This window comes from Pogoniulus pusillus, chromosome 2, assembly GCF_015220805.1.
Source record: "Pogoniulus pusillus isolate bPogPus1 chromosome 2, bPogPus1.pri, whole genome shotgun sequence".
NCBI classification, from domain to species: domain Eukaryota; kingdom Metazoa; phylum Chordata; class Aves; order Piciformes; family Lybiidae; genus Pogoniulus; species Pogoniulus pusillus.
Genome location: NC_087265.1, coordinates 2,235,001 through 2,249,749, shown reverse-complemented (window position 1 = coordinate 2,249,749; position 14,749 = coordinate 2,235,001). Strand labels below are relative to the sequence as shown.

The following is a 14,749-nucleotide window of genomic DNA, read 5'->3' as shown; positions in this document are numbered from 1 at the left end:
ATAAACCCCTGGAGTTGCCACTGCTCTTTGGCTGGGTTTTGTGCCTCTAGTGCCACTGTTTTATTCCTTGGCTCACAGAGTTGTGTTGCAAGCACAGGACCTTCTTCGTTTGTAGGACCTCTTAGTTGCTGGGTGACATTCATTCTGCAAGGCCCCTTTTTGTTGTTGGGTTTTTGTTTTCCAGTGACACTTATGCAAAACCCATTTTCTTCTACTTGACTCCATTTTCTGTTAACTGAGGGGGTATTAGATGCTGTGATAACTTTTGATGCTGATGATGCCAGACAATGTTTAGAGGCACAATTACAGCAAAGGCATTTTGTAAGCACATCAGCTGAAGAAGAAAATTCATTGGCCTTAACTACATATTTACAGGCAAAGGCAACCTCTACCTTGTACTGGAAGTGTAAAAAAGATGGAAAAAAACTGTGATTGGAAAGCAGTTAACTTTTTCCTTCATGTTTGCATTTCCATAGTTATTTGTTTTTCCCCTGTTTCTTCCCTAATGGCTCTTTCCCAGCAGTCATTTTTCCTCTTCTGCAGTTATCTTGAGCATTGTTAGGCAGAAATTTGGGGGTTCAGGTTTAATTTTTTTTTATCCTATGTTTTTTTCCTCAGTTCTTAACATAGAAAATGTGTATTAAAGTCGTTTGATTTGGGAAAGTCCTTGGTCCTCCATGAAAATGATTGCCAGAATAGATTTCATTTGCAGTCACAGAATCAGCCAGGTTGGAAGAGACCTCCAAGCTCATCCATCCCAACCTAGCACCCAGCCCTATCCAGTCAACCAGACCATGGCACTAAATGCTGTTCCAGATTTTGCTTGAGCACTTCTAGGGATGGCAACTCCACTGCCTCCCTGGGCAGCCCATTCCAATGCCAATCACTCTCTCTGACAACAACTTCCTCCTAACATCCAGCCTGAACTTGCCCTGGCACAAGAGCCCAACCCCACCTCGCTACAGCTTCCCTTTGGGTAGCTGCAGGCAGCAATGAGCTCTGCCCTGAGCCTCCTCTTGTGCAGGCTGCACACCCCCAGCTCCCTCAGCCTCTCCTCACAGGGCTGTGCTCCAGGCCCCTCCCCAGCCTTGTTGCCCTTCTCTGGATATGTTCCAGCACCTCAACATCTCTCTTGAAGTGAGGAGCCCAGAACTGGACACAGCACTCAAGGGGTGGCCTGAGCAGTGCTGAGCACAGGGGCAGAAGAACCTCCCTTGTCCTGCTGGCCACACTGCTCCTGAGCCAGCCCAGGATGCCTTTGGCTCTGCTGCCCACCTGGGCACTGCTGCATCCTCTTCAGCTCCTCTCTCCCAGCACCCCCAGCTGCCTCTCTGCCTGGCTGCTCTCAGCCACTCTGTCCCCAGCCTGTAGTGCTGCTTGGGGTTGTTGTGGCCAAAGTGCAGAACCCTGCACTTGGCCTTGTTCAATCTCATCCCCTTGGCCTCTGCCCACCCATCCAGCCTGGCCAGGTCCCTCTGCAGGGCTCTCCTACCTTCCAACAGCTCCACACCTGCTCCTAGCTTGGTGTCATCTGCAAACTCACTGATGCTGGACTCAATCCCCTGCTCCAGATCATCAGTAAAGATGTTGAACAGGACTGTGCCCAGCCCTGATCCCTGGGGCACACCCCTGGTGACAGCTGCCAGCTGGATGTGGCACCATTCACTACCACTCTCTGTGCCTGGCTCTCCAGCCAGTACTTGACCCACATTAGAGTGAATCTGTCCAAGCCACAAGCTGCCAGCTGTGCCAGGAGCTGCTTGTGGCAGACGGTGTCAAAGGCTTTACTTTGGTATATTGAGGCTTTGCTTTGGTGTATTGAACAGGCTTTTCACATGTGTCTCTTACTTACTCTCCTCCTGAAGTATTTATTGATGTCAATCCTCACAACAGCTTTGTAAATACAAACTTTTTTGAGTCCATACTTCATCAGTGGGGAGACCTGGGCAGGGCCATCTCCACGTCAGGAAAAGGGCAGAACTGTGGAATTCTGTGTTCTGAGGGCCAAGCTGATTTTTTTGTGACTACACAGCCACATTCTGACACGATTAGATGATAACAAACCTGTATTCAGATGTTGCTGAGAACAAGGTCTAAGGTAAAAATATCCAAGTGTGATACAGTGAGTAGTATATTTACATATATATGTATAATACATACATTTTGGTATATCTAATGTATACATTTCTATGTGTAAATGCAGTGAAGCAAATCCTTCATCTTTTAAGTTAGATCTGATGTGAAGTGGAGCCCCATTTTTCATTCAGCAGGGTGTGCATGCAAAGCCTGCACCATTTGAATGTCCTGCACAGATACAGACTCAACAGGAGGCTGATGTCATATATGAGTCCTCTTATCAGGCTGTGGCATCCTTCATCACCCTCCCCAGCCTGTACCATATCAGTCAAAACAGTGAAGAACTTCAGGTTCCTTCTGTTATCACCCAAACAGTACCAGGAGAAAGGCACCTTCCAGCTCTGGCCCTGGCTGTGATAGAGGTGCAGCTCTCCCCTCACAGCCCTGCCCATGCCTTTCCTCACCTTCATTCTTTCCAAACTGTTGACTTTTGCAAAGGGTTTTACAGCTTTTCTACCTTTCCTCCCCCTTCATGCTGCTTTTGTTCTCCAGCTCCATACACTGCCCTTCCCTGCTGACACTGCTCTGTGCCTTTGCTGACTTCCTTCTCTTTGCTTCTCCTTCTTTAGTTGCCACACAGTTTTATTTTTGCTTCCCAATTTATATCTTACTGGGGGTTTTCTGACCTTTTCTCTACCACTCAAATGCCCTCTGCAGCTTCTCTCTGAGTCTGATTTTTCTGTATGATTTCATTTTCCCAAGTCTCTCATTTTTCCTTTTTCTCGTCAATTTATTGGAGGAAGCTCTTCCCAGAGAGAGTGATTGGCATTGGAATGGGCTGCTCAGGGAGGTGGTGGAGTCTCCATCACTAGAGGTCTTCAAGAAAAGGCTGGATGAGGCATTTAGGGCCATGGTTAAGTTCACAGGCTCACAGGATATTAGGGGTTGGAAGGGACCCAACGAAATAGAATCACAGAATCATAGAATCAGGCAGGTTGGAAGAGACCTCCAAGCTCAGCCAGTCCAACCTAGCACCCAGCCCTAGCCAGTCAACCAGACCATGGCACTAAGTGCCTCACCCAGTCTCCTCCTGAACACCTCCAGGGATGGCAACTCCACCACCTCCCTGGGCAGCCCATTCCAATCCAGCCCCCCTGCCACAGCAGGACCACACAATCTAGCTCAAATCACACAGGAACACATCCAGAGAGGCCTTGAAAGTCTACAGAGAAGGAGACTCCACAGCCTCTCAGTGCCCAGGGTGGTGGAGTCACCCACCCTAGATGTGTTTAAGGGTTGTTTTGATGTGGTGCTTGGGGATATGATTGAAGGTGACTCTTGTAGAGTAGGGCTCTAGGTTGGACTTGGTGATCCTGGGGGACTTTGCCAACCTGCATGTTTCTGTGATTCTCTGATTCTGTTTTGCCCATCTCTGCCTTTTTTACTGGCAAACTCGTTCCTATTTCATTTCCCCAAAACTAAAGCTTCAAGCTCTGTCTCTTAAAAACTTGATGTCTTTCCCTTTCAATTGTTGATTCTGTGCTCACAGACCTCCCCAGCCCCACCTCTGCCCCTCACGCTGTGCTGTGGCTGTGCCTTTCCCTGGCTGATGTTCCCTGTCCCTTTCTCTCCTCTCTGGGTGTCTCTTGGCTCACCACTACTCTGTCTCCACGACTGCTGCCCAGCTTCATAAATAATGAGAGATGCTTCAGTGGCCTATTTTATCAGCCTTTTTCTAGCAAGAATTGCAGGTAGACAGGAATCTGTCTTTTGGCTTCTGCTGTATGTCCTAAACAACATAAAAACCCAGCACAAAAATGCTGCTTTAACTTGTGAAGATTTGGTACCTGCCTTAGCATGGCCATCTCCCACCTTTGCCCACCTGAACTGGGGAGGCAGAAGGAGATGCAACCCAGTTTGCAGCGCTGGGATTTAAGACACTGTAAAACATGAGCTATTGCTGCGTGCCCTCACGATTTGGGCTTCTCTGCTGCTGGAAATCTCCCCTGCTAAATGTCCTAAGAAGATTAAGATCAACCCTTTTAATATTGCTTTTAGCTGGGCTTATTTGTAACCCTTTCAGAATCTGAAGCACCTTTAGGAGCTGGCACGAGAGGGCTGTTGCTGTCACAAGCATTTCATAGCCTTTACGTCGTATTCTTACAGCTATTAAGGCTTGACCCTGGTTTAGCAGGTTCCTGTTGCTGATTGTCATGCATAAACTCCAGTTTAATGATTTCTTCACACATAAATTGCATTTCTTTTGCCTCTTTGAGCCAGCCTTGTCTCTTTGCCACCACCCTTCTGTTCTCTGGTTGCATATATGTAGCTCCCTCCACGTCCTAAATATCTGCCATTATCACCATGGATGAGAAGTTTACATCTACTTAAGTTCAGCATCACTTAACAGAGGACCATATGGGTCTCCTACTGAATTTCACTCAAATTGAAGGGATGAATATGCACAGAATAATGCAAAGGGCTACATTTTGCTATTTCTTTTCTGTACTTTAAATGTGTTTTCCATCACTGGTCTGAGATTTGGGTGTTCTGCAGCCCCAGGCAGTGACTCCAGTTCTGCTGGTCTCTATGCACTCTTTTCCCAGTGGAAGCAAAGGGCTCAGGCTGAAGTCCACCAAATTCCTGAAGAGCAGAAGGGTGTTTTGAAGCATACTGCCATGGGTTGTGTGGAGGAGCACCATGGTAGTGCTGCAAAGTTGCTTTTTAAAGTCATTCTAGGCTGAAAAGAGGGATTGTCAAGTCATCAATTAGTCCTGACAGCATCCTTCTGTGGTGAAGAAATAATGCTGTCACACCCATTTTGTGAAGAGAAAATCTAAGGCAGGGATAATGGAGGTTCAGTGCAGATGCCACCATTCTCCCAATCCCCTGTTTCAAGGACACTCTTCAAAGTTTTGTTTCAGATTCCAAAGGGAAGTCAGTAAATCAGGCTGAACCCTGGGCTGCCTTCCAATACCCTGGGGTATGGGAAGAGGTTTAGTTCTTTAGGTTAAGAACTAAACCTCAGGCAGTTCTTAAGAGAGAGACTTCAAATGTCCCTCTTAAATCAAAAAGTGTTTGAGACTCAAAAATAAAAATAACAGTTGGGTAGAATCATTTCAGTTCTGGAGCCCCCAGCACAAGCAGGACATGGAAGTGTTGGAGCCAGTCCAGAGGAGGCCACCAAGATGCTGAGAGGGCTGCAGCAGCTCTGCTATGAGGCCAGGCAGAGAGAGTTGGGGCTCTGCAGCCTGGAGAAGAGAAGGCTTCCAGGAGACCTTGGAGTGGCCTTCCAGGATCTGAAGGGGGCTACAGGAGGGCTGGGGAGGGACTATTGACAAGGTCTGGTAATGACAGGATGAGGAGGAATGGGTTTGAACTGGCAGAGGGGAGACTGAAACTGGATGTTAGGAAAGGGTTCTTTGCAGTGAGGGTGGTGAGACACTGGCACAGGTTGCCCAGGGAGGTTGTGGAGCAATGTGATCTTTGATCACATTCTGTGCTTCTGTCCTCCACAACCTCCCTGGAGGTGTTCAGGACCAGGTTGGATGAGGCCTTGAGCAATCTGTTCTAGTGAGAGGTGTCCCTGGCTATGGCAGGGGGTTGGAACTGGCTGAGCTTTGAGGTCCCTTCCAGCCTAACCCATGCTGTGATTCTGTGATTTCATGTGCAGTATATAAACGTGGAGGTTGAATGGCAGCGCTCTCAGACCCCAATGTAGCTATGGTGCCTGTGGCTGGTTTCATAGATTCATGGAATCAACCAGGTTGGAAGAGACCTCCAAGCTCATCCAGTCCAACCTAGCACCCAGCCCTGGACAATCAACCAGACCATGGCACTAAGTGCCCCATCCAGGCTTTGCTTCAACACCTCCAGGGACAGCGACTCCACCACCTCCCTGGGCAGCCCATTCCAATGCCAATCACTCTCTCTGTTTATGACATTTACAATTGTTTATGTTTATGACATTTACAGCTGGAATTTGGTCATTCTGATGTTTTTATGTTCTTAAAATGAAATTTAGAGCATCTTCATACCATACCCAGTTCTTCTTTTCCTTTTACCAGATGCATATCAAATCAAGTGAAAATAAAAGACCATTTCAAATACCTCAACTAAACAACAAAGGCAGAGCCTAGGATCACATTAGCTTATTATTTCCCCTCCCCACACACACACCCCCCCAAGCATAACATCTGAAAAGTTTCCACTTTAATATCAAGCTCTCATAATGTTCTGCAGCTCTTCTTAAGGAAATGGAGTATATATAATTAATACTGTTTAATAAAGCTCCAGAAATGCAACAGATGCAGCCAAAAGTGCACGTCATTTTGAGCAGATCTTTGCAGAACAGACATTCCATATTGTGTTCAGCTTTTTCCACCATCACTGCTATGACAATCTGGTGTGTTTAGCAGTTGTTGCTGAGTAAGGCAGACTGGATTGTGTATGAATTTTCTCCATGTCAGCCAAGAAGCAGAGCTCTCTTCTTCCCTCTTTGAATTTTTTTTTCCCTCCCCCCCTCCTTTTTTTTTTTTTGTTGGGTGGCAGCAAAGAAGTGGTCTGGGACTATTTATTGCTTTCTAGCAGGAGCAACTTTACCTTCCCAAATGCATTGCAGCCTCTAGGTGCAGGCACTGGAAGCTCTCCCTGTAGCTCTTAGCTAAAAATAAAGGTGGCTGTGGGGTGGCAAAGTCACAGGAGTAGGTAAGTGAAATGGGATGACCTCCCAAACAGCAAAGCTACAAGCTTCACCAAATGTGGCATGAAAATCTCTGAGCATCACTGGGGGAAAAAAAGGCAAACTATTGGAGAAAGGGCTGTGGAAGGGAGGATCACCTACAGCAGAAAACCCATCAGAGAGGCTCCAGTGCCGAGGAAACGCTTCCCCTTTCAACATTCCTTCTGGGTGCCAAAGTTTCCTTCTGTTCTTCCCCACCTATTAAACAAAGCTGCAACTTCCAATTCCTATCAGTTTTCCTAAATATGTGCAGCTTATGTGGCTTCAGCGAGCTGCAAGGCTCCGTGTTCTCCTGCCAGCTCCTTGACAATGTGGCTCCAACAGCATCCTCCACTTTTGGCTGCCTCTGGGACCCCTGGTCTCTTCTGGAAAGGAAGAGGGAAAGCATATCCTTTGCTGGAAGGACTTTTTGTGACTGCAAAGCTGATAGCAGGGCTGTGAAGAGCTTGGAACGATCCTTGGAAGCCTTGTGGCTCTGTCTGTCAAGGCTGCCTGCTATGTGCATGGGGATGTCTTGGTCCACCTCGGCATGAGCTGTGAACAGCTCAGCCTCAGATGCAAGGAGGGCTCATGGGGATCGCTCATAGAGCACCCACAAAAGCCTGCCTAGGGGAAACTGAGGCTAGCAAAATGCTTTCTGTTGAATCACACCAACTCCCAGCACCAAAGCTGTTTTTCTCGCAACCTTGCACATTAGAGAGGTTCCCTCCCAGCCAAGTCGGGATCCTCGACTGCAATCCCATTTCAGTTCTTTCAGCTGAGCATTTGGAGGGAGCTAAACCCCCAGCAGCATGGTTCTGCACATAGTTACAGAATCACAGAAACACCCAGGCTGGCAAAGCCCCTCAGGCCCCTCACCAAGCCCAACCCACAGCCCTGCTCTACAAGATTCACCTAAACCATAGCCCTAAGCGCCGCATCCAAACCACCCTTAACCACATCCGGGGTGGGTGACTCCACCACCTCCCTGGGCAGCTCATTCCACTCCCTGAACACTCTCTCCATCAAAAACTTTTTCCTAATCTCCAATCTGAACCTCCCCAGCCTCAGCTTGAGGCCACTTCCAGAATCACAGAAACCTGCAGGTTGGCAAAGCCCCTCAGCATCACCAAGTCCAACCTAGAACCCTACTTAATGAGATTCACTTTAAACCATATCCCTGAGCACTGCATCCAAACAATCCTTAAACACATCCAGGGTGGGTGACTCCACCACCTCCCTGTGCAGCTCATTCCGGTCCCTGACCACTCTCTCCACGAAAAACCTTTTCCCAACTATCCAGTCTGAACTTCCCTAGCCTCAGCTTGAGGCCATTCCCCCTTGTTCTGTCTGCAGTTCCCTGTGAGAAGAGCCCAGCAGCAGCCTCTCACAATTCCCTGTGAGAAGAATCGTAGAATCAGGCAGGTTGGAAGAGACCTCCAAGCTCAGCCAGCCCAACCTAGCACCCAGCCCTGGCCAATCAACCAGACCATGGCACTAAGTGCCCCAGCCAGGCTTGGCTTCAACACCTCCAGGCACGGTGACTCCACCACCTCCCTGGGCAGCCCATTCCAATGCCAATCACTCTCTCTGGGAAGAGACCAGCAGCAGCCTCTCCAGGTAGTTGCAGACCTACCAGAGAGAGGTGGCTATTTTGAGTGTGAGGCTGGAATCAAACCAGTAGGCAATCCTGGGATCTTTGCAACTGGAAGAAATTCTCCCTGTAAGCCACTGCTCGTATCCACTTCAGTTTCTGGAACCACCATGAGAACTCCTGGTTCACAGATGTGAAACAAATTACCAAGCTTATGCTGTTGCATTCCTCCTTGGTTTTGGGAGCAAAACAAATCTGAGGGATGGAGGACTCTACTTAAAGTCATGATTGTCTACCTTTTCTTTTAAGAAAAGGCAACCAGTCCTGAAAAAGTTGTGCAAGATTCCTCAGCCAAGGGAAGTCAGCTTAATTATAAGATTAATTTGGTTTAATTCCCCAACCCAAAAAATATTGACTGAAGGAGAAATTAACACATGGAGAGCTGCAGATGTCATTTGGCTTCGGATTTCCCGGATGATATCATTATTAATCTTTCCTACAGCAGTGTGACAAGCCTACAGCTTCACTCTGGAACGTTAGGCTGTGAGGAAAGACACCAGGACAGCTGAGCTGTGTAGATTTCCCCCACCCTTAATGCAGGAAGGAAAACAGTGGAATTTTCTAAACGATAAATAGAACCCAAATATTTTTAAAGGCATATGGTGCACATCTGTCTGAAATGCAATCATTTAAAGCAGAGCAATTAAATGCAAGATGGGATATTCACCTTGGAGTGGGGGAATTGTTTTGGTTTTAATACAGCTCAGTGAAGTCAGGGAAATTCAGGTCTGTCTTCAGGACCTTTCATTCTCTGCTGGTAAAGAAGAGAGCTTAGCAGATTGGCTTTTCACTTTCTTTTCAGGTAACCAGCCTTGTGCTTCAGTACATTCAGTGTCAGACACCTGCAAGCCTCTAAACATTACCTCTGACTTAAATTTTAAATCAATTAAGGTTTCTTTCCATTTGAGCTTTCATGGAACTCTTTAAACACTCTAAAGGTAGTTTAAACCAATTAAGTTTTCTTTCTGTTTTAATTTTCATGGAACTCTTCAAAGCCTCTAAAGGTAGAGAGGGTGTTCATGGAACTCTTCAAAGCCTCTAAAGGTAGAGAGGGTGTTCATGGAACTCTTCAAAGCCTCTAAAGGTAGAGAGGGTGTTCATGGAACTCTTCAAACCCTCTAAAGGTAGAGAGGGTGTTCATGGAACTCTTCAAACCCTCTAAAGGTAGAGAGGGTGTTCATGGAACTCTTCAAAGCCTCTAAAGGTAGAGAGGGTGTTCATGGAACTCTTCAAACCCTCTAAAGGTAGAGAGGGTGTTCATGGAACTCTTCAAAGCCTCTAAAGGTAGTTTAAATCAATTAAGGTGTCTTTCCAGTTTAAGTTTCATGGAACTCTTTAAACCCTTTAAAGGTAGAGAGTAAAGGCAGGTTACAAGAGACCTCCAAGCTCATCCAGTCCAACCTAGCACCCAGCCCTGTCCAATCAACCAGACCATGGCACTAAGTGCCCCAGCCAGGCTTGGCTTCAACACCTCCAGGGACGGCAACTCCATCACCTCCCTGGGCAGCCCATTCACAGGCTCACAGGATATTAGAGGTTGGAAGGGACCCAAGGAGATCATTGAGTCCAACCCTCCTGCCAGAGCAGGACAATACTATCTAACACAGATCACAGAGGAACACATCCAGACAGGCCTTAAAAGTCTCCAGAGAAGAAGACTGGCATTCCAATGCCAATCACTCTCTCTGGCAAGAACTTCCTCCTAACATCCAGCCTAGACCTCCCCTGGCACAACTTGAGACGGTGACCCCTTGCTTAGAAGCCATTCTTTGCAGCCATCTCCAGTAGGAGACTAAACCTCAGGCTACATTCACATTTCACACATGTACAGGTCTCAGTGTCACTCTATCCCTACTGTCTTCCAGTCCCTTGGCTTCTCCTGCCCCTCTACTCTGCCCTAGAGAGGCTGCATCTGGAATACTGTGTCCAGTTCTGGCCCCCCCTGTTCAAGAAGGACATAGAGAGAGTGCAGCACAGAGCCACGAAGATGCTGAGGGGAGTGCAACATCTCTGTTAAGGGGAGAGCCTGAGGGAGCTGGGGCTGTGCTGCTGAGAGAATCTGATGAAGCTGAGTTTTGATCCCAAGCGCTGGCTTGTGGAAAATGCTCAACCACGCAGTGTAAACAAAGAGGGAAAATATGCTGAAGATGTTTAGTCCCCAGAAGGCCAATTGAAAAGAAATGCTGTGCTGATAACAAAACAATTCCACAAGTAAACACCAACGATGCTGAGATAAGTTCTGTTTGTTTTAAGGGAACACGACAAAGATCCTGAAACTTTCTTTAAAGTCCTGCTGCAGCTGAAAGAAAAAGATCTCCCTTTTCATGTCTCTGTCCTTGGAGAGACTTTCACTGAGATTCCAGGTACATTTCTTCCTTGTTTTTTTCCCTTCCCCTTTATTGTAAAGTTGCTGCAAAAAAAAACAAACACCAAGCCAGAAGTAGCTTTTGTGTTCATGTTTGCTTCTGTTAGCGTTTAAAACCTTCGCAGTGGTAAAAAGAAATGACCTTGATATGTTGTGAAATGAAGATGGTTAAAGAAACCAAACCTCTTTGATTTTACCTGGCAGTGCAAGGCATTATTTATGACTGGTGCTTCAGAGGCACCCCTGTCTGTGTTTAAACAGAGAGATAGGTGAGAGTGATTGGATGCTTCAGATAGAATCATAGTCACAGAATGTGACTGGATGGGACAGAATGCTGGAAGGGACCTCCAAAGATCATCTGGTGCAGCTCCCCTGCCAGAGCAGGATCACCCAGAGCAGATCACACTGGAACACATCCAGACAGTTCTTGAATATCTCCAGAAAGGGAGACTCCACAACCTCCCTGGGCAGCCTGTTCCAGTGCTCTGTCACCCTCACAGGGAAGAAATTCTTCTTCAGGTTCACATGGATCCTCCTATGCCTCAAGTACATCAAATAGAATCATAGAATCACAGAATCAGTCAGGGTTGGAAGGGACCACAAGGATCAGCCAGTTCCAACCCCCCTGCCATGGGCAGGGACACCCTACCCTAGAGCAGGCTGCCCAGAGCATCATCCAGTCTGGCCTTAAACACCTCCAGGGACGGGGCCTCAACCACCTCCCTGGACAACCCATTGCAGCCTCTCACCACTCTCATGCTCAACAACTTCCTCCTCACCTCCACTCTGAATCTCCCCACCTCCAGCTTTGCTCCATTCCCCCCAGTCCTGGCACTCCCTGAGAGCCTAAGAAGTGTCCCCCCAGCCTTTTTATAGCCCCCTTCAGATCACAAGAAGGTCACCTGGGAGCCTTCTCTCCTCCAGCCTGCACAGCCCCAACTCTTTCAGTCTGTGCTCACAGCAGAGCTGCTGCAGCCTCTGAGCATCCTCCTGGCCCTGCTCTGGACACTCTCCAGCATCTCCACAGCCCTCTTGTCCCAGGGGCTCCAGAACTGGATGCAGTACTCCAGGTGGAGTCTCAGCAGAGCAGAGGGGGAGAATCACCTCCCTTGCTATGCTACCCACACTTCTCCTGCTGCAGCCCAGGCTCTGGTTGGCTTTCTGGGCTGCAAGTGCACACTGCTGGCTCATGTTGAGCTTCTCATCCTCCAGCACCCCCAATTGCCTTGACCCAGCTGCAGGACCTTGCACTTGGTCACCCTTAGAAGAAAAAAAGTCTTCCTCAGGTTCACACGGAACCTCCTATGCCTCAAGTACATCAAATAGACACTGGAAGCAAAGCTCTGCTCACTCAAAGAAATGAGAGATCAGTTGCAAACACAACTCCAGCAAACCACCTTTTTATACTATGCTCATTTTTCTTGCAGCCACCCTAAGGATGGAGACATTTAAAGCCAAAGACTTTCAAACTCCATTGCTGTGGTAACAAAATCTTTCAGGTCAGGGTCACTCATCTGAAATCCAGACGTGATATTTTAGCAGGTGAAAACACTTAGGTCCCTTTTAAACAGCAGGGTGAGGGCTTCTGTGAGGAGCTTCTGGTTTATGTCTGGCATGAAAGTGGTCATTAATCTTTAATTATTTTTATACCACTCTTTTTTGCACACTCCTCCTGATTCTTGGTTTCTGACAACCACCACTCTGTAACCAGCTTCTCCCGTCTGAAAAAGAAGCAGGTTTTGTTCTCTGCACACAGACAGAGCTTCGTGCCTGAGGTATTGTGGCAATAAAGAGAATAATCAGATCCTGGAGAAGAGGAGGCTCATTGCTCTCTACAGCTACCTGAAAGGAGGTTGTAGCCAGGTGGGGTTGGGCTCTTCTGCCAGGCACCAAGGGACAGAACAAGAGGACGCAGCCTCCAGCTGTGCCAGGGCAGGTTCAGGCTGGATGTTAGGAAGAAATTCTTCACAAGAGAGAGTGATTGGCATTGGAATGGGCTGCCCAGGGAGGTGGTGGAGTCCCTGTCCCTGGAGGTGTTTAAGAGGAGGCTGGGTGAGGCACTTAGTGCCATGGGTTAGTTAATTCAAAGGTGTTAGGAGATAGATTGGACTTGATGATCTTAGAGGTCTTTTCCAACCTGGTTAATTCTGTGATGCTGTGCTGGGTGCACTTGTACTGAATTAAATTTCTTTACAATGTACCCTAATCATGGGCAAGCATCAAATAGTCCATGTTTCCCAAAGGTAAGTTTGCATCCCTCTGCTCCTCTGCTGCCAGCTGCCAGCCCCAGCTCCCTCAGCCTGGCACCACAGGAGATGTTCACTGCCTGCAGCAGCTTGGGGGCTCTGGGCTGGCCTCTCTCGAACAGTTTCCTGAGGTCCTTCTTGACCCAAGGGGCTCAGAACTGAACACCATATGGACAGAAATGAACTTGGGGTGAGTTTATTTGTCAGTCCTGTCCTGTTACCTGCTGAATTGATGACACTTTAGTGGCTTCAGTTTGAATTTTGCAATTGTTAGAACACCAGGAAATGGAGCTGATCCATACAACTTTTGGGTCCCCAACCGTGGCACAGCTGGACTGGCAAAAGAGGTAACAATTTGGGAGCAGGAAACTCTTGGAGGTGATAATTTGGGAGCAGGAATTTCTGTGTGTTTTTTGTCCCATCCTCTCCAGACAGCTTCCTGCAAGCCTGTTCTTCCAGGCAAGTCTCATGGCAGATCCCAAGGCAGTGTTGCCTTCCAGACTGAGCAGAGCAGATTTCTTAGAAGGAGAAGTTCCTAAGGAATATGTGACAGATAGGGATGTATGATGGTGCACTGCGGGAACAGATTCTATTGACACTCATTTTGGATGTTGTTACATATCTCATTTGTGGCTTCAGTGCTTATGAATAATGTAGATCATCCTAAATTTATGCCAGTATATCAAATCTATATGCTGCACCTCTTGTCTTGTCAGCTTCATTCATCCTGGCAGATAAATAGAGTCTATAGAAGGGGCAAGGTGGTGAAATGTGTCTCATCACCATGCATCTGATAGGGCCATATTCATACAAATGACATATGCAGGTCACTGCTAACAAGCACCAATAAAGCCTGTTGCACAGGCTTCACTGAAAATCCACTCAAGAGATTTTTCTACAGGCACTTTTTGGGTGTTTTCAATAAATCATCTCCTAGGCTGCGTCGAGGGGAGCCTGGGCAGCAGGGCAAGAGAGAGGATTCTGCCCCTTTGCTCTGCTCTGGTGGGATGCCACCTTCAACACTGCCTCCAGTTCTGGTGTCCCCAGCATAGGAAGGACACAGAGCTGTTGGGGGGAGTCACAAAATGATCCAAGGGCTGGAGCACCTCTGCTATGAGCACAGGCTGAGGGAGCTGGGGTTGTTCAGCCTGGAGAAGACTCCAGGAGGACCTTAGAGCTGCCTGACAGTACCTGAAGGGATCCTGCAGGAGGGCTGCAGAGGGACTTTTCATGAGGTTGTCTAAAGACAGGCCAAGGGGGAATGGTTTGAAGCAGAGGTAGGGCAGGGTTAGACTGGAGCTTAGAATCATAGAACAGCTCAGGTTGGAAGGGATCTCAGAGCTCATCTTCCCCCAACCTCTCCACAATGGGCAGGGACACCTGTCAACTGGACTTAGCTGCTCAAGGCCTCATCCAGCCTGGCCTTGAACATCCCCAGGAAGGAGGCATCCACAGCCTCCCTATTCCAGAGTCTCACCATCCTATCTAGTAGGAAGTTAAGACACCTTTACTTTTCAGTGGTGCTAAAGCTTGGGTTTAGGCTCTAAAGAAGTCCAGAGGTATGACTTTAAACTGGAGCAAGGTAGATTTAGGTTAGATATGAGGAAGAAGTTCTTCTTAATATGAGTAGTGAAGTGCTGGAACAGATTGCCCATAGATGTGGTTGAGACTACATCCCTGACATTCAA

At 47.7% G+C, this 14,749-nt stretch overlaps 1 protein-coding gene across 11 annotated transcripts in view; it reads left to right on the top strand.

Moving 5' to 3' along the window:
* GTDC1 (glycosyltransferase like domain containing 1) overlaps positions 1–14,749 on the top strand; it is a 252,240-nt gene that overhangs the window by 204,633 nt on the left and 32,858 nt on the right. For 10 of the 11 annotated variants that reach the window (XM_064154596.1, XM_064154638.1, XM_064154593.1 and 7 more), the window contains one exon: positions 10,704–10,813. The exons of the other annotated variant lie outside the window; for it this stretch is intronic. In XM_064154596.1, the coding sequence (XP_064010666.1) occupies positions 10,704–10,813 (110 nt within the window). The remainder of the gene's footprint in view (positions 1–10,703; positions 10,814–14,749) is intronic. 11 annotated transcript variants of the gene reach the window in all.